We start from the raw sequence: 20,133 nt of genomic DNA on the forward strand, positions 1-20,133 counted from the left end.
AATAAATATAATTTAGAAAAATTGTATAACTACATGTATGTATATATATATATATATATGTATATATAGTACTGTGGGGTAAGATGGAACACCTTTAGCACATAATATCCAAGTATCCTGATTGTGTTTTAAACAATTAACAACAGTCTATGAAATCGTGAAGATACAGTTTTATAATTCTTTTTTTTTTGTTTACTACCAAAATGGGACGAGAAAATGGAATGAAAATGTGTCCTAACTCTTCCCACCCTACTATATATTATTTTGTAGTACAAAATAAATAAAAGAAATAAATATAAAAAAGATACATCAGAGAAGCTGCAGCCTCAAATATTGCAGATTTAAGTTTGCTTGGTTTGTTCCCAGCTTCTCGTAAATATGCCATCAATTTCCACAAGAGGTCCTCGCGAGCAGAAAATACGTATTTGGATCGACTCTCACTTGAAGCAAGTCGGTCAGGTGCGACAGATTGCGCAATCAAATCGACAGCGGACACAAGGTCTACTTTGATTGCGGGGATCTATGGTTTATGAAATTTGTAAAAAAAGAAGTTCGTAAAATTTTTTTTTTTAAATAAAATAGGTCAACCGTAATTGCAAGGATCTAAGGTTCAGGAAGATCGTAAAAAAATATATATATAGTTTTTTAAAAATTAAATTTATATTTTTGTTAAAAACTGGTGCTGGATTTCTGTTTAATGTTTCTGTTTAAACTACTTTTTAAATCTTACCTGTAATTATCAAATCGCTATTTTCAATTAAACAACAGTGGAATAAAACCATAAACAATTAAACCTAAATTAAAAAATCAATAAAATGTTGTTAGAAAAAATGTTTAGAAAAGTCACCTTAAGTCCTTTAAACAGAGGTGTTAAAGTTTTTACGATGATGGTTTCAATTCTTGATGTAATTAGATCAGTTGGAGCAAACAATGCAATGTATCCGAAACATAAACTAACTGTTCCCTTCATGTTTGCGACTTCGGTCAGAGACCGGTCACTCTGCAAGTGAATGAATGTAACTTACTTTATCCTCGCGTTGCCGGAAAATGACAGTGGTTAAATACAAGTGTCCTGTTTTATACACCTCATGCCAGCTTACAAGTTACCATGCATGTTACTTTGTGGGTGATGTTTTGGAGAAAATTTTTCATTTTTCTATGTATGGCTGATAATTTGGAAAACCCATTAGTGACCACTGGGTTGGAGCAATTGCCGTTAAGTGTCTGGCCCAAGGACACATACGCCCACAATGGTAGCAGCGAAGAGCCTTGAACCCATTACCTCTGGGTTAAAGGCAGGAGTACTAATCAATTGTTCTAATAGCTTCATCAACAATTGTGGCCAGGCCCCCATGAAAAAGTCACTCAAGTTCCCACCCTTGAGGATATAAATGACCAAACCAACCAAAAATCATGCTTGCTTATCCACACACTGCAACAGCTTCAGCAGCTCGAAAGCGAGCATATGGCAAAACTAACCTTGAATAAATTAAGGTACGAAGAATCTTTTTTGTTGATGTTTAACTTTGTAAAGTCAAGTAGTTTCTGTAGTGTGAGATCTAAATGTGAAGACGCGCAATAACCAACACATACACCAGCCCCCTGGATAGTTAATATAAATGGTTGTATTCATAGCGTGTTCATAGTGTATACCGTTTTTTACAGAGTGTTTATAGCAGTTTTTTAGCAATTTTTTGGCAATTGTATAGCGTTTTATAGCGTTTTTTTAGCATTTTTATAGCGTGTTTATAGCATTTTTATAGCGAAAAAATAATTTAAAAAACGGCAAAAATATTGTGAAAAAATAGGAAAACATTAAAATTTTAACAAAATATTTTTTACTTCTCTTTCTAATTGATTGCAGTGTTGCACAGTTGTGAACAGTGTTGCCAGATAGGATTCAACAAATTCTTTGTTGGTTGATTTACGTAGGATGATGCCAAGACATTTGTAGGAAAAATTCTGGGAATGGAAACACTGCTTAAGTGTCTTGTTGCAATTTTTATTGTTTGAAAATCAAATAAATAATTTTTTATTTAGAAAAACAAATGAATATTCTTTAGTTGGAAAACAAATTTTTAATTGAAATCGAAAACAGAAAAGACAGGATATAGCGACAAAAGAACAGTTGTTAAAACACATTTACAGTTAAAAACCTATTTACAATTAATTGGAAGAAAATAAGCGTGGTCGCTACACCTAGCAGACAGACAGGCCATTTGTTTTAATTAACTTAAACTTCTAATAGAAACAAAAGTGTGCGTAAAGACACAACCCGTACAATATTATCCACACTTACCTTATAAGGAAGTCTTTCTTCTCCATCATAAAGGGGCCATTGTGATGTCATAGACTGACCAACGAGGGACGTCCAATGTTGGTCATCAATCGCATCCAAAGATTTCGACAAAAACTGGAAAATTTAAGTTTTACAAATAAACTAAATTAAAATATATAAGTTAAAATACATAATTTAATAATAATAGATAAGTTGAAAGTTGAAATACATAATTTAAATTTAAATAAATATATATATATATTTAAAAAAAACAAGTAGAGTTATTGAATGAATGTAACCTATTTATCTTCGCATGGTAGTGCAAGTACCGATGTTATAACACAGGTGTTCTGTTTCCCACACCTCATGCTTGCTTACGAGTTATCACAAGTAAAAAATAGGACTATATTGTAACTTTAAATTTTTCCATTTTTTGTATACAACTGATTTGTTAAAACATATAACATTTGTAAAATATAATTAGAACAAGAAAACCCACCTTAAGTAATACCTCTTCCCATGCTTTTTGGGGCCATGTTTCACCTTCTTCATTTTCTAAAAGATATTTAATGAAAAAAAAAACATTTCTAAATATGCAATATTTCTAAATTAATAAATATTTCCAAATAAAAAAATATTTCTATGATGAAAAATATGTTTTTAATGTAGAAACCCGATGTTTTTTAATGATTTAGTAAAATCCAGTAACCGAACATTAATTTTTTTAAGTATTAATTAATATATAGTAGGGTGAGGTAAGACAGAAGACATTTAGCACATAAAATCCAAATATCCTGACCGTTTTTTAAACATTTAACAACGGTCTATGGGAGTCGTGAGGATACAGTTTTAGATTTTGTTCTTTTTTTACCACCAAATGGAACGATAAAATAGAATAAAAAAGTGTCCCTTCCCTTCCCTACTATAAACTAAAAAACATATCTATTATAGCAGCCTCACAGTTTTTTTTAAAGTTTGGTAAAATTTTTGAGTAAATTTTTCAACGATTTTGTAAAATTTTCAATAAATTTGTAAAATTTTTAATAATTTTGTAAAATGTTTAACGTTTAAATATTCAAATTTTTCTTTAACCAAGTCAAATTTAAAACAAGACCCTTACCGTCAATAAATTGAATCATTTTCGGAATAATTGCCGCCCATATGTCCACTAGGTGGTCATGAATGTTGGGAGCAAAGTTGAGTAGAAGACTCAACACCGACCTCGAGTGACAGCGAGCAGCCAGAGGTTGCGACAGAAAAACCAAAAGCCGAGAAAATAGACTTGAAGCAGAAGGAATGTTGACTGCAAAATAATTTCATCTATTTTTTTTTACCTAAATGAATGTAACTTGCTTTATCCTCGTGTGGCGGGAAAACGACAGTGGGTATAACACGGGCGTTTTGTTTTTATACACCTCATGCCAGCTTACCAGTTACCAAGTATGTTACTTTCTAGGTAATTATTTTGGGAGAGTTTTTTCTTCTTTTATGTGTAGCTGATAATTTGTAAAACCCATTAGTGACCACTGGGTCGGAGCAATTGTCGTTAAGTGTCTTGCCCAAGAACACATACGCCCACAATTGTAATAGCAAAATAAATGAACTTTTTTTAAAATGAAAAATATTTTTCAAAAACTCACCTGTCTCGCTGTAATTAATATTAAAATCGTCAGAATTATTTTCCCGTTTCTTTTCAGCAATAAACGACAACGAACGACACAAAACTCCAACAGAATTCGTGTTTTGCTCCTTGCATAAAAACTCAAACAAGTATGGCCATAATACCTGGATGACAAACACTGATAAAAAGATAATTCTAATAGAGTGTTGGGACAACAAAACTTAAAATTTAACATAACTGGCTTGTTTGTCTGCTAGGTGTAGCGACCACGCTTATTTTCTTCAGAATAAATGTAAATATGTTTTTAACTGTAAGCGTGTTTGTTGTGTTGTTGTTTTGTCGCTATACCCTATCTTTTTATTTAAATGTTGTCCTGTCCATAATATCTTTTTATTTAAACATTATGAAGAAGACAACACAACAATCTACTTGAAACTTTTAACACCATCAACACAACAATCTACTTTAAAACTTAAACAACCATTTTTTGCTTGCCACACAAACATTACAACTCTTACCCCATCCATGCCATCAATAGTAGTCGTCACCAGCTTCAAAATATTCCCGCACATTTCCCTCAGATCAGCATTTGTGACCGTTCCTGGTTTAGGGGGTTTTCCCTCGCCAGGTAAACTGCACTGAAGCGTTACGAACCTGATGAACTCTTGACCCCCTTCTCGGAGAAGGTAACCATGCGTTGCCATGGCGATTATGAGCTGTTATGATGTCATAATAAAAGAGAAATAGTTTTTAATTTAATTTTAACTATCTTTTATTTTAGTTAGAATCTTTTATTTTAGTTTCTTTTTTGGTTTTTCATTAGTTGTTGGACCTTAACTGCAAAATACGTTTAAAAGTGTTGACCATTTAAAAATTATGAGCTGTTATGTTGTCATAATAAAAAGAAATAGTTTTAAATTCAATTTTAACAATTTTTTATTTTAGTTTCTTTTTTGGTTTTTCATTAGTTGTTGGACCTTAACTGCAAAATACGTTTAAAAGTGTTGACCATTTAAAAATTATAAGCTGTTATGATGTCATAATAAAAAGAAATAGTTTTAAATTTAATTTTAACAATTTTTTATTTTAGTGGATTTTTTGGTGTTTCAATAGCTGTTGGACCTTAACTGCAAAATCTGTTTAAAAGTGTAAACTATTTAAAAAACGATACATATTATAAATATTAACCTCTTAAACTGGGAGTACTAAACTTATGCTCACTGCCAAGCTGACAATTTTTATTTATCTGTTTATGCTTAAAGGCCAAACCAACAAAATATCAAAATTTGGATACATATTTTTTGGAATTTAATTACCCACAAAGTTACATACACGGTTACTCGTAAGCTGGCACAAGGGGTATGAAACAGAACACCCATGTTATAACGGCTGTCGTTTTCAGGCCACGCGAGAATAAAGCAAGTTACATTCAGACCTTAAACCCAGAAGCCTACTACAAAACTTTAACCAGTAATAACATATATATATATATATGTTTACCTTGGAAAGATTCTGCTTCACTTTATTGTTTGTCTCAAACAAATGTTTTAAAAGTCCCGTCACGACAAAATCTTGTTTTCTCTCCATAGCAGAAGCTACAAAAGTTTTTATTTAAAATAATAATTTCATTTTATTATATTTTATTCCAAGAAGATTTTTTATTCTAAAAATTTGTTTAATGAAATAATTTTATTTAATTTTTAATTTGTTTCTATTAAACTTACAGTTTGAGTTGATCAAATGCCTCAGAATGACCAAGTTACCATTTCGGACTTTTTCTTCTTTCGATTCTGCTTTTTGTAAGATTGTTCCAATCAAGATATCAGAATAACAAGTTGCTGTTGGAAAAAGGAGGTTACTATCCACCAAGTTACTGTACGAAACATCTGCTGATCATGAGTTTAGTATCCAGACAGTAACTTGGTCCATCATTAGTGTAAAAGAGGTTATTATCCACCAAGTTACTGTACGAAACATCTGCTGATCATGAGTTTAGTATCCAGACAGTAACTTGGTCCATCATCAGTGTAAAAGAGGTTACTATCCACCAAGTTACTGTTTAAAACATCTACTGATCATGAGTTAAGTATTCAGACAGTAACTTGGTCCATCATCAGTGTAAAAGAGGTTACTATCCACCAAGTTACTGTTTAAAACATCTACTGATCATGAGTTAAGTATTCAGACAGTAACTTGGTCCATCATTAGTGTAAAAGAGGTTACTATCCACCAAGTTACTGTTTAAAACATCTACTGATCATGAGTTAAGTATTCAGACAGTAACTTGGTCCATCATCAGTGTAAAAGAGGTTACTATCCACCAAGTTACTGTCCGAAACATCTGCTGATCATGAGTTTAGTATCTAGACAGTAACTTGGTCCATCATCAGTGTAAAAGAGGTTTACTAACAAGAATAACTTACCTAAAGTACCAAAACATCTCAACAACTCGTTATAATTTTTAACAACTTCTGGGGAGGAGTTAAAATTCTCTGGTGCATTGCAAACCTAGGTGACAATTAAAATAGAAACAATATATTATATGCGTTATGCTATTGTTACTAAAAAAATATTTATAGTTAACAGATTTTTGTCTTGCTCAAAGACACATTTTTATTTGTCTCTTCGATTACGGTAGCGAAGATTTAGAAATATTTTAAAGAAAAAGACAAGATATAGCAACAAAACAACAGTTGTTTAAACACGCTTGTAGTTAAAAACATATTTACATTTAATTGGAAGAAAATAAGCGTGGTCGCTACACCTAGCAGACAAACGAGCCATTTATGTTTAATTATTATCAAGTTAAACTTGTAATAGAAACAAAAATGTGCGTTAATTGAAAAATAATATTATTTTATCCAACAATATTTTTAATAAACAGTTTTTAAGTAATCACATTTAAATATAATTAGATAAAAAAAGTTTCCAAAAATTTTTACCTGATGATGTAGATTGGTGATTAGGGAATCAAGATTTTGTTCCAAAACTGAACTTCCTATAGCAGTCACAGCTGTTATGACATCACAAATGGCTGTCGTTATCGGCAATGGTGTTAAACTGTGGCTGAAATACAAGTTAACATCATGCTCACTGTCGGGCTTAATACTCTTACATATTTATAACTTAGCTGGCAGCAATAACTTACAGATTTTTTTATAAGCTAGCATGGAGACTTAAAAATAACTTTAATTTATTTCAGGACACGAAATGAATGGATCTAACTTATTTAACCTTGCGTGGCAGGGCAACTACAGTCGCTTTAACATGGGTGTTCTGTTTCATACACCTTGTGCCTGCTTATAAGTTTTGAATGTATAAATGTAACTTATTTATCCTCGTGTGGCAAGGCAACGACAGTTGTTACAACACAGGTGTTCTGTTTCATACACCTTGTGCCTGCTTATAGGTTTTAAATGAATGAATGTAACTTGCATTATTTTAGAGTGGTGAAGCAACGACAGTCGTTATAACACCGATGTTCTGTTTCATATATCTCGTGCCTGCTAACGAGTTACCACATATGTAACTTAGTGGAATATTGACCAATAGGAAAAAAGTTAAAGTAACATGTTTATATTGTCCAAATAAAGTGTCTCCAGTGCCAGCACTGGGATTCGAACCCAGTGACCTCTTACCGTTTATATAAATTCAATAAAACTGTCACTAATCTTGGGGAATTCGCCTGTAATGCTTCAGGTGAGAGGAGATGACTCATTTTGCCCAATGCTCCAATTACAGCAAATAATACCTGCAAAAATAAAAAAGAAAAACTGTAAAAAAATATGCAAAAATAAATAAAAATTGAAAACTGTAGAAATTCCTCTAACCTGAACCTGATCTGGTTAATCAGTGAATGAATGAATGAAATTTATTTTGTGTCTTAATTCATGATAACGAATAACAGAAAAGTTTATATTATTGAAAAGATGGGTAGTAACGGTAAAACAACAGTAGTTAAAACACGCTTATTGAAAAAAAAAGAATGTTTTGGGTAAAAGGCATGACCGTTACGCCCTACAGACAATACAATGTAAATAGTAACAAAAAAATAACAGACAAAAATCCAGTCTTTTATTGTATAATAAATGTATATATTTGCACCACTTTTCACAGGTGTTGTATTTGACCTACACTTCAGTATTTCTGACAGCTACTTTTACAAAGTGTCAACAAAACAATAACCTTGAATTGGTTGCACCATTTTTCACAGGTGTTTATATAAGTTAAGTTGTATTTGACCGACACTTCAGTATTTTTGACAGCTAGTTTTACAAAGTGTCAACAAAACAATAACCTTGAATTGGTTGCACCACTTTTTACAGGTGTTTATATAAGTTAAGTTATATTTGACCGACACTTCAGTATTTTTGACAGCTAGTTTTACAAAACAATACCCTTGAATTGGTTGCACCACTTTTCACATATGTTTATACAAGATAAATTATATTTGACCGACACTTCAGTACTTTTAATACCCAAATATAAAAAATACCAACAAAACAATAAGTGGTCACCTATTTTTAGTTATACACACAGTAGGCAATAATACAGTGACATGATAAAATGAAGTTCCGATTCTCATTGTTTAGTTCAAATAAGATTAATATACTTTACAGGAAGTAAATGCGATAAACAGGTACGTCATACTCTAACAGACAAGGAAGTAAATCAACTTATAACTTTACACATTTTATTTTAGCTGTAGCAACATTATATTTAAGCTAAACATAGAATAAAATGGCTCCACTATATGCATTATAATTTATGTTGTTTATTAGAAAAATGTAAACCTAGATTTTATTAAGTAAATTAACATCAAAATTTAACAGTTTTTAACAGTTTTAGGTTATTTATTTTAGTTTTGTTGTTTTATTGACTGCAATTTTGACACTATATGCATTATAATTTATGTTGTGTATTTTGAAATTATAATATCCAAAAATATATTAATTGCAATTAAATTCTTAGATAAATTTAACAGTTTTTAACAGTTTATTAGTAGTTTATGTTTATTTTTTTCATGTTGTTTTAGTGAGGTAATTTTAACAGTTTTTAGCATGTTATTGTGTTTTTATAGAAGTAGTGTATAATACAAATATTTAAATATTCTGATCAGACGAAAATTGGGTTTAAATAGTTGCACCCTGGGTGTTTGAGTAATAGACCTACATCCCAAGTCTCAGGTGTGCCTCACCGAAGACCTCACCCTTATAGAATAGAATGTATAATATTGAGTGTCTATAAACTGCCTCAGTGGGGTCCAGATGGTAGCACCCTGGGTGTTAGGGTAATAGACCTACATCCCAGGTCTCAGGTGTGCCTCACTGAAGACCACACTCTTATCGAATAAAATATACATTATTGAGCGTCTATAAACTGCTTCAGTTTAGAGTAAAATACCTACGTATGCCTTAGTTGTGCTTACATAAAACAAATAAAAAAATTTATAATACAGTTTAAATAATTCTTGCAAAAACAGAAAAAAAATATGCTGTTCGTTTTGATTCTGTTAAATTTGATTGTCGTAACATCAACCACTGGTAGTTGGCATCAACTTGATGGCATTGAATATCGAATAGGGTTTAAAACAGGGAATAAAACTGATGCAGAGAAAAGTTGTAAAGCAATGAACGCCATTCTAGCTGTTGTTAAATCTCAACGAATTCAAGATTTTCTTGTCAAAAATATCAATACCACAAAGTTAACAGGTAAGTGTTAATGAACTCTGTAAAGATTATATTGTGTACACGTCTATTAAAGTTATTGTTTTGTGTTCAGTTAAACCATATTCATTCTACATTGGTTTGCGTCGTACCAGTTCAAATACATTGCAATGGTCGGATGGTACAACAACTAATACATCGGTCTTCACTTATTGGGCTGGTAATGCGGAAAAATACGACAACAGGAAACCTTGTGTTACCATGGGATACCAAGCATCATTGGATGCGTCATTTAAATGGAAGATTGAAGAATGCGGGAAGACCCATCGTTATATTTGTCAAAGTAAGCCCAATAATATATAAATACTGGCGCCGTAGCACAGTTGGATAGCGCGCGCCTGCCTCTAACCCAGAGGTAATGGATTCAAGGTTCGTCGTTGCTACCATTGTGGGCGTATGTGTCCTTGGGTAAGACACTTAACGGCAATTGCTCCAAATCAGTGGTCACTAATGGGTTGTCTATATTATCAACAATACATAAAAAAAATCTCCTCGAAAAAAATAATCACCGACAAAGTATATCCCTAGAGAACCTTATTGATTAATGTGGTGAATGCAATATACTTTAGCTCTGCTTGTTTGTATAGACACCTAACAGCAGGGTAAAATCTGGGGTGACATTGTTAAAATGCAGTTACACTCATAGTCATCAAATATAGGGAACCTCATTGATTAATGTGGTGAATGCAATATACTTTGGCTCTGGCTCTGCTTATTTGTATAGACACCTAACAGCAGGGTAAAACCTGGGGTGACATTGTTAAAATGCAGTTACACTCATAGTCATCAAACATAGGGAACCTCATTGATTAATGTGGTGAATGCAATATACTTTAGCTCTGCTTGTTTGTATAGACACCTAACAGCAGGGTAAAATCTGGGGTGACATTGTTAAAATGCAGTTACACTCATAGTCATCAAACATAGGGAACCTCATTGATTAATGTGGTGAATGCAATATACTTTGGCTCTGGCTCTGCTTGTTTGTATAGACACCTAACAGCAGAATAAAGCTGTTTTAGGCAGAAAACTGTTATATCATATGATGTCAACCATTTAAAAAAAAGTTTGGGTGACATGAAACTCATACACCCCTAATGTTACGCCTAGACAATAAAAACTACTTGTAATTTAACCTTTGTTTATATAGTAGGGTGGGGGAAGATGGGACACTTTTCATTCTATTTTCTTGTTCCATTTGATAGTAAACAAAGAACATTCAAAGAAATATGAAACCGTATCCTCACGACTCCCATAGACCGTTGTTAATTGCTAAAACACGATCAGGATATTTGAACATTATGTGCTAAAGGTGTCCCATCTTCCCCAGCCCTACTATATATGCCTTTATTCTTAATTATCTTATAAATAAAATTACACAATGTACTTTTAGGGGCTGCTCCCACCACTTTACCCCCTACAACAACAGAAATAACAACAATACAAGAAACAACAACAACAACAACAACAACCACAAATTTTATTATTTATGTTGCAATTGGAATTGGAGCAATTGTAGTCATTTTAATAATTGGAATAATCTACTTTAAGTTTTTCAGGTACGTTATATTAATGCTCACTGTTGACTTATAACATGGGTGTCTTCTTATACATCAGACACACATAGAGCATTCATACACCTCATGCTCACTGTTAAGTTATAACATGGGTGTCTTCTTATACACCAGACACACATGATGTATTCATACACCTCATGCTCGCTGTCAAGTTATAACATGGATGTCTTCTTATACACCAGACACACATGGTGTATTCATACACCTCATGCTCACTGTTGAGTTATAACATGGATGTCTTCTTATACACCAGACATACATGGTGTATTCATACACCTCATGCTCACTGTTGAGTTTATAACATGGGTGTCTTCCTATACACCAGACAAACATGGTGTATTCATACACCTCATGCTCACTGTTAAGTTATAACATGGGTGTCTTCTTATACACCAGACACACATGATGTATTTGTATACCTCATGCTCACTGTTGAGTTTATAACATGGGTGTCTTCTTATACACCAGACAAACATGGTGTATTCATGCACCTCATGCTCACTGTTGAGTTTATAACATGTGTGTCTTCTTATACACCAGACACACATGGTGTATTCATACACCTCATGCTCACTGTTAAGTTATAACATGGGTGTCTTCTTATACACCAGACACACATGATGTATTTGTATACCTCATGCTCACTGTTGAGTTTATAACATGGGTGTCTTCTTATACACCAGACAAACATGGTGTATTCATACACCTCATGCTCACTGTTCAGTTATAACATGGGTGTCTTCTTATACACCAGACAAACATGGTGTATTCATGCACTTTATGCTCACTGTCGAGCTATTACATTTTTTTTTATCTTTGCAGGAAAAAACAAGAATCCAGTGAAGCAGAAATGCGCGAAAACGTGTTGTACGGCATAACTAACCATGCAAGTACTTTGGATACGAACCAAAGTGTTTACGAAACCGCTGACAAAGTATCTCCAGTGTACAGTTATGCCGGTGAAGGCAGTTCAAGTGGGGTACCGAGGAGAGAAAATACTTTGGTCATACACTCAGTGAACCAGGAAATTAAGTTTGTTAATCCAAATGCTGTTTATAGCGAAGTAAATCAAAGTAATGTTTATTCTGTCGTGAAAAAATAAGATTTCCATACAAAAAAGTTAAAAAAATATAAATTTCACACGCAAAAAATAAAAGACATAAGAATTTCCATACATAAAAAAGTTAAAATATCAGATTTCAAACATAAAAAGTATAATGTAAATAACTGTAAAAACGCTGCTACCATTGTGGGCGTATGTGTCCTTGGGCAAGACAGTTAACAGCAATTGCTTCAACCCAGTGGTCACTAATGGGTTGTTCAAAAAAAGTATAGCAAAAGAATGATAGACTTATTCAATCATAATAAAAATTCAAAATTCATTATTTCACTTTTCTGTATATATTATACAGATACTAGTTTTGTGTTTAATAAAATTCAAAAATCATTATTTCACTTTTCTGTATATATTATACAGATACTAGTTTTGTGTTTAATAAAATTCAAAAATCATTATTTTATAATAAAATTTATTATTTGCTGTTCGAATAAAACTCCAAATTCAATATTTCACTTTTTTGTATATATTCTTATATAATTTGTAAGTTTTTCTGTGAAGGTACTTTATATTTTGAAGTAATATTTTTTTTTTCTAAATGCATATTAATATATATATATATATTTTTTGTGAAACATAATGTGTTGCCAGTAAACTAACAATAACCTTGAATTGGTTGCACCACTTTTCACGGGTGTTTATATAAGTTAAATTGTATCTGACCGACACTTCAGTATTTTTGACAGCTAGTTTTACAAAACAATAACCTTGAATTGGTTGCACCACTTTTCACAGGTGTTTATATAAGTTAAATTGTATCTGACCAACACTTCAGTATTTTTGACAGCTAGTTTTACAAAACAATAACCTTGAATTGGTTGCACCACTTTTCACAGGTGTTTATATAAGTTAAATTGTATCTGACCGACACTTCAGTATTTTTGACAGCTAGTTTTACAAAACAATAACCTTGAATTGGTTGCACCACTTTTCACAGGTGTTTATATAAGTTAAATTGTATTTGACCGACACTTTCAGTATTTTAAACAGCTGGTTTTACATTTTTCAACAAAACAATAACCTTGAATTGGTTGCACCACTTTTCACAGTTGTTTATATAAGTTAAATTGTATTTGACGGACACTTCAGTATTTTAAACAGCTGGTTTTACATTTTTCAACAAAACAATAACCTTGAATTGGTTGCACCACTTTTCACAGGTGTTTATATAAGTTAAATTGTATTTGACGGACACTTCAGTATTTTAAACAGCTGGTTTTACATTTTTCAACAAAACAATAACCTTGAATTGGTTGCACCACTTTTCACAGTTGTTTATATAAGTTTAATTGTATTTGACGGACACTTCATTATTTTTGACAGCTAGTTTTACAAAGTGTCAACAAAACAATAACCTTGAATTGGTTGCACCACTTTTCACAGGTGTTTATATAAGTTAAATTGTATTTGACGGACACTTCAGTATTTTAAACAGCTGGGTTTACATTTTTCAACAAAACAATAACCTTGAATTGGTTGCACCACTTTTTACAGGTGTTTATATAAGTTAAGTCATATCACAAGCCATTTAAACATATTGTACCTTAGTATCCCTTGTATTAATCCAGACAGAGAATAAAACATCAAAAGCTCCCAATATTTCAATAGAGAAGTCTGACTTTGTAAACTGCATGTCTTCCATAGGGTTTGCGGTGTATTCCATAATTGCTTCACAAAAACTTGAGAGTGTGAACGAAAAAACTAACCTGGAGGAAGAATAATTAAAAGGGCATACCAACAAAAAAACAAAGTTTGTTTTAGATAAAAATGCTTGAATGTGATCTAAAGGTACCATAAAAGTTTTAAAATATGAAATAGCATAAGAGTGACTTGTTCATGGTTGCCACTCCCATGCCCACAGTCGAGTTGCTGAAGCTATTGCAGTGTGTGGATAAGCAGACATGACTTTTGGTTGATTTGGTCATTTAAATATTTCAACCCATCTTACCCTATCCCATTTTACCCCATCCAACCATACCCAGTGGCATTTTACCACCATCCCATTTTACCTCATCCCATTTTACCCCGTCCCACTTTACCCCTATCCCATTTTACCCCACAGTCTTATAATACTTTTAGCATAATAGTATATACCTACCTCATGTCATCGTGTTTCGACAAACCAAGCAACGGAAGTGTGGTGCTTAGTAAACCTCCAATGTGGGAAATACTACCAGAAACTGAAAATAACAAAAATTCAAATATTTTTTAAAAAATACCTTTTTGTAAAAAACTAAAAATCGTCCAAAACTACCAGTATGGGGGATAATACTAATAACTTAGAATAACAAAAAATTGAGTATATATCATTTATGTATATATAAAGTGGCGGATCTAGAGGGGGGTGTTTGGTGTTTGAACACCCCCCTCAGATATTTTATACATATGTTCGTTACGTAGCTCTAAACGAAAAACAGCGCGCGTCAAAGTAACGATCGTTTGTAGTTGATTTAAATCAAAATTCCGTGACTTAGAATTAACTACAATACTGCTTATATATCTGTTACTGATTGCGCTAATTGTTGCAATCGTTATCTATATTATCGTATGCATATCTACATGCTAACGAAAAGATCACTCGTCTGCCGAGCCAAACTACGGGAAGTAATCCTTTAGCTGGTGGCCACCTGAAATTTTGGTTTCAAAATGTTCTATACTATATATATATATTTATTTATAGTAGGGTGGAGGAAAATAGGACAACTTTTTATTTTATTTTCTTGTTCCATTTGGTAGTAAACACAGAACACTCAACGACCGCCATAGACCGTTGTTAATTGTTTAAAACATGATCAGGATATTTGGATATTATGTATTAAAGGTGTGCCTTACCCTACAGTACTATGTTTAATAATATTAGATTATTAATCGTAATTGTTAAAGAAAATTAAGTAAGCCTACAAAACTAATTCATTACAAGACAGTAGCCTATATAAATATATATATAGTAGGGTGGGGGAAGATGGGACTCCTTTAGTACATATTATTAAAATATTCTGATCGTGTTTTAAACAATTAACAACGGTCTATGGAGTTATGAGGATATGGTTTTGTAATTCTTTGAATGTTCTTTGTTTACTATAAAATGGGATGAGAGAACAAACAGGTGTTCCATATTCCCCAACCCTACTATCAGCGGTGTAAAAAGTGCCTATTTTCGATGCCGCCGGCATCGGCCGGATTTTTTTAAAACTGCCGGCAAAAAAACGGCCGGCGTGGGAATCCGGAATTTATTTACTTCGCCGGCTGCGTAACATTTCGTTTCGTGTTAACGTATGCGTAAGTTACCTATTCGTGCAGTTCTGACGTAACAAACAGCTTTATATTATCATAAATCCGGCATTTATGCGGAGACAATGGCAATTGTGACGTAACATTATTAGCTATGTCGTAATGCACTTGCTGTATTTGATTGCGCCATAATAGGGATTGTGACTAATGTTATACGTAACAAGACGAACAAATATTTCAACTCGTGTTACGGAATATAAAACACAGACAATCTTAAAGCACTATTAAATTCCCGGTAATTATTATTACAAAGAAAATTCGTTGCAGGTAGAAACGTGTGAGTTTTAAACTGTAGTTGGTAATCGCCGATTAGTTTTATAGTTTTATTAAAGTAGCAATCCTAGTAGAGTATTCCTTGCTTAAACTAGCGTCTGTTATTAATTTCAATGTTGACCGGACAAAGTTTGTCGCGCGTAGTATAAATGACACTATGCCGTATTTATTAGAAAAGCTCAGTAGCAAAACTTTAATTTTACGGCTAAATGTTTAGTCCTGTGACACTTACCTTGTGTTACACGTGAAAATCGTCGCGGAAAACAGACTTTGATCGGGAAAAGACGAAACATGATTGACACATTTTTAATTAAATTCCTACGCTACGAAGGACCGCGGAAGAAACCATAAGGCTTATATCCAAAAGCCTCGTACATGGTGAAAGTGGCGCACGAACGCGGGGCTAGATAGAGATGCAAAATTTGACGTCAGAACACACGCGCCGGGAAAACTGCCGGAAAAATATAAATGCAAACCGGTATCGGCCGGATTTTTATTTTTTACATGCCTGCCTACTATATAAATATATATATATGTTTTGTTACCATAAATTTAAAAAATTTACCGTTTGATGTTGCCATTTTACCCAGTGTATGAACCACGTAATAATGGGGTAAGATCCCGGGAACATATTTCTTTTGAAGCTCATCTAGTACTTGTGGTAGAAAACGCGTTGATAAATTAACAAGAATTTGGGCGGCCTCCCTTTGCCATTCGTGCGAGAGTTTCTGAGGGTTTTTTGGATCGAATAAATTTAATTTATCATACTTAACTTGCATTGTAGGGTAATGACTAATGACAGTTGTTATAACACACACGGGTGTTCTGTTTCATACACCTCGTGCCGCAACGCGTTACCACGTATCACGGTATTTAACTTTGTGACATTGAGTTTTATTGTATGGCTGATAATTTATTAATGAATAAATGAATGTAACTTACTTTATCCTCGCGCGGCTGGAAAACGACAGTTGTTAAACACGAGTGTTCTGTTTCATACACCTCGTGCCAGCTTACGAGTTACCATGTATGTAACTTTGTGGGTAATAGTTTTTTATTATTTTTTAACTTTTTTATGTATGGTTGATAAATTGGACAATCCATTAGTAACCACTGGGTTGGAGCAATTGCCGTTAAGTGTCTTGCCCAAGGACACATACGCCCACAATAGTAGCAGTGACAAGCTTTGAACTCATTACCTCTGAGTTACAGGCAGGCGCGCTAACCACTTTGCCACGGCGGCGGGCACGAATCGTCAGCCATACATACATAAAGTCACATACCTAACTTAGAAGCTGGCACAAGATGTATGAAACAAAACACCTATGTTATAATGACTGTCTTTGCCCCGCCATGCGAGTTCCATTTATTTACTTACTTTAGTTTTGGTAAGGTCCTCCGATGCAAGCGAGATAAGTTGCTCACTGATCCCTTGATCAACATCATTAATCCTTAAGATGAGGATCTTATTCATGGAAGACAACAACAGGACCCGGTGTTTTAAATCAAGCTGAAACAGAAAGTCAAATTTTATTCTCATTGAGAAAATTTAGAAATTTAAATGTGAAGTCATTTAGAAAAGTTTGTTCCAAAATTGTTTTTCTATTCTAACATACTTTGGGACCATAACTATACAATCAAAATAATTTGGAATTACAACTAGACTTAGGCTACTTTGGTTTCAGACAATAACTATAAACTTAACATAGTTTGGGACCAGAACTACAAACTAAAATATTACTACAAACTAAAAATACGTTGGGGCTACTACTATAAACTTAACATACTTTGGTATACAAGTTGCAACTACAAAATAAAAATACGTTGGGACCGTAACTTTGCACTGAACATACTTTGGGATGTTTGATGAGAAACTCATGAACCATTTTAAGTACCAGGTTAGGGGATTTCCCCCCAAACTCTGAAAGAGAGGTGAATATAGCTCCCCTAGTGGCAGGGTCAGCATCAAACGAGCTGGCCACCAACGCTCCAACTAAACCTGTAAAATATTTTGGTGATTTTTATTGGGTAACATGTAATTTTGACGCAATAAAGCTATAGTTAATATAATTTACTATATATATACACATTCAAAACAGATTAATAAAAAAAGCGACGCCTATGCAAATGCATTATAGTAGGGTGGGGGAAGATGGGACACCTTTAACACATAGTATCCAAATATTCTGATCGTGTTTTAAACAATTAACAACGGTCCATGGGAGTCATGAGGATACGGTTTTAGAATTCTTAGAATGTTCTTTGTTTACTACCAAATAGAACGAGAAAATGGAATGAAAAATTGTCCCATCTTCCCCCACCCTTTTCTATATATAATACAAATATTTTTGAAAATAAAAATGCCAATCAAACTTTTATTAAAACAAAAAAAATGTATGAAAAATATCTTATAGCCTGGTTTAACAGGAACCTGCACACTATAGTTGCTATCATATATAACTTTGTGGGTAATCGCTTTTTTTATATGACTGACAAATTAGACAACCCATTAGAAGGTGACCAATGGGTTAAACACATAAAACACAAAAACCCACAGAATAACGGCAGCGTCACGCACCGAAACGAAATAATCTAGTTACGTTGTAAGCACTTTAACATTGAATGAATGATCACACAGGTTTAACACCTCGTGCCAGCTTACGAGTTACCATGTATGTTACTTTGTGGGTGATTATTTTTTTGGGATTTTTTCATTTTTTTATGTATGGCTGATAATTTGGACAACCCATTAGTGGCCACTGGGTTGGAGCAATTGCCGTTAAGTGTCTTGCCCAAGGACACATATGCCCACAATGGTAGCAGCGACGAGCCTTGAACCCATTACCTAATGGTTACAGGCAGGCACGCTAACCACTACGCCACGGCGCCGGGTGAATTAAAGTTTTGGGTTAAATTTTATAATAAGTAAAACTTACTTTCAGCTTGGGAAGACCGACCCAGAGACGACATTTCTTCACTTTAAAATATTTTAAAAACAGAGCAGCACCATTTACACAATAATAATAACACTGAAAAATATGTATATATATATATTTATATAATAATAATAATAATAACTTTTATTGGTCTCTTCGATTACGGTAGGGAAGATTTAAAAATATTTTAAACGAAAAGACAGGATATAGCGACAAAACAACAGTTGTTAAAACACGCTTACGGTTAAAAACATATTTACATTTATTTGGAAGAGAATAAGCGTAGTCGCTACACCTAGCGGACATAGGAGCCATTTATTTTAATTAAGTTAAAATTCTAGTAGAAAAAACAGTGTGCGTAAAGATATAAAGGTGGTTAGTGGTTAGGGGTTAGTAGTTATTATGGGTTAGTACCTTGCTAGCATGGCTACACTTCTAAAACCAGAGCTTCCAGAAAGGTTATCAAAGCAATTACAGTCATTTCAATATGTGTGTATATAGCCTGGTTTATCTATATATATCTATAGTTCAAAGTATTTATATAAACTTAAACTGTTTAACGAGCCATAGATTTACCAAGTTTCCAGTTATATATCAGTTAATTGGGTGCTGATAAAGAATCCCCCCACCTTTCTTGCTAAACCCTAACCCACTGCCGTGAACTGTAGTAACAAACCAGAAAAATTTATTGCAATCTGGTTTTGAACTGGTTATATGAAGTTTAACGTTAGGCATTTATCAAACTGTATGATTATGATTATTCAGTTTCCGGAATTGTATAGAAGTCAATTGCGATAACATAGCAACGCCTAATGGCGTTTTAGAAGATTCCGACTAAATTCCCACGCAAAAATATCACAGTTTATGAAGTAAAACACGCATATATAGAGAACAGTTTATAAAAACGTAAAATTTGCCTTTATAAAGAAATCTCGACCTTGCTAGTACGTCATATTATCACGTGCTATGACGTCATTTTGTCACGTGTCTTTGTTTACAAACTCATTTTACGGCGAGGTTGTAAGAATTTTGTGACAGCTACAGCAAAGCATATATACTAATGCTTTGGCTACAGTATCATTTTTTAAAAATATTGGGAATTACATTTTTGATTAGTTCTGTTTAAATGTAACATAATTTTCTTGCGCTTGTATGGCGAGAATATATATATATAGTTCACCGGTTGATGCTACCATTGTGAGTGTATGTGTCCTTGTGCAAGACACTTACACCAATTGTTCCAACCCAGTGGTCACTAATAAGTTACCTAAGTTGCCAGGCATACACTACAAAAAATTAAAATCCACAGAAAAA

At 33.3% G+C, this 20,133-nt stretch overlaps 2 protein-coding genes across 2 annotated transcripts in view; one reads left to right on the forward strand and one right to left on the reverse strand.

Moving 5' to 3' along the window:
* The window catches only part of LOC149725707 (maestro heat-like repeat-containing protein family member 1), a 30,859-nt gene extending 11,918 nt beyond the window's left edge, over nt 1-18,941 (reverse strand). The window contains exons 1-20 of the mRNA XM_089891631.1: nt 18,820-18,941; nt 17,737-17,882; nt 17,262-17,393; nt 16,449-16,611; nt 14,418-14,499; nt 13,863-14,025; nt 7,538-7,650; nt 6,842-6,965; nt 6,323-6,407; nt 5,624-5,737; nt 5,400-5,494; nt 4,418-4,615; nt 3,919-4,063; nt 3,399-3,581; nt 2,778-2,833; nt 2,300-2,413; nt 1,843-1,962; nt 1,480-1,602; nt 848-1,000; nt 309-520 (exon numbers count right to left, since the gene is read on the reverse strand). Of these exons, the coding sequence (XP_089747757.1) occupies nt 309-520; nt 848-1,000; nt 1,480-1,602; nt 1,843-1,962; nt 2,300-2,413; nt 2,778-2,833; nt 3,399-3,581; nt 3,919-4,063; nt 4,418-4,615; nt 5,400-5,494; nt 5,624-5,737; nt 6,323-6,407; nt 6,842-6,965; nt 7,538-7,650; nt 13,863-14,025; nt 14,418-14,499; nt 16,449-16,611; nt 17,262-17,393; nt 17,737-17,882; nt 18,820-18,853 (2,555 nt within the window). The 5' untranslated portion in view covers nt 18,854-18,941. The remainder of the gene's footprint in view (nt 1-308; nt 521-847; nt 1,001-1,479; nt 1,603-1,842; nt 1,963-2,299; nt 2,414-2,777; nt 2,834-3,398; nt 3,582-3,918; nt 4,064-4,417; nt 4,616-5,399; nt 5,495-5,623; nt 5,738-6,322; nt 6,408-6,841; nt 6,966-7,537; nt 7,651-13,862; nt 14,026-14,417; nt 14,500-16,448; nt 16,612-17,261; nt 17,394-17,736; nt 17,883-18,819) is intronic.
* Nucleotides 8,929-12,856, forward strand: LOC149725708 (uncharacterized). Its single transcript, XM_089891628.1, has 4 exons — nt 8,929-9,610; nt 9,681-9,908; nt 11,019-11,184; nt 12,025-12,856. Exons 1-4 carry the CDS (start codon nt 9,391-9,393, stop codon nt 12,302-12,304), a joined length of 894 nt encoding a protein of 297 aa, XP_089747754.1. The 5' UTR covers nt 8,929-9,390; the 3' UTR covers nt 12,305-12,856.
* Nucleotides 18,942-20,133: the final 1,192 nt, after the last annotated feature.

This window comes from Ciona robusta, chromosome 13, assembly GCF_009617815.1.
Source record: "Ciona robusta chromosome 13, ASM961781v2".
Taxonomy (NCBI): Eukaryota; Metazoa; Chordata; class Ascidiacea; order Phlebobranchia; family Cionidae; genus Ciona; species Ciona robusta.

Bases quoted from the DNA above. Each gene is read 5' to 3' on its own strand.
- LOC149725708 (XM_089891628.1), top strand. From the start codon at position 9,391: ATGCTGTTCGTTTTGATTCTGTTAAATTTGATTGTCGTAACATCAACC. The intron at 9,909-11,018 runs GTAAGCCCAATA...ATGTACTTTTAG, and splicing joins CCATCGTTATATTTGTCAAA to GGGCTGCTCCCACCACTTTA. The intron at 11,185-12,024 runs GTACGTTATATT...TTATCTTTGCAG, and splicing joins ATCTACTTTAAGTTTTTCAG to GAAAAAACAAGAATCCAGTG.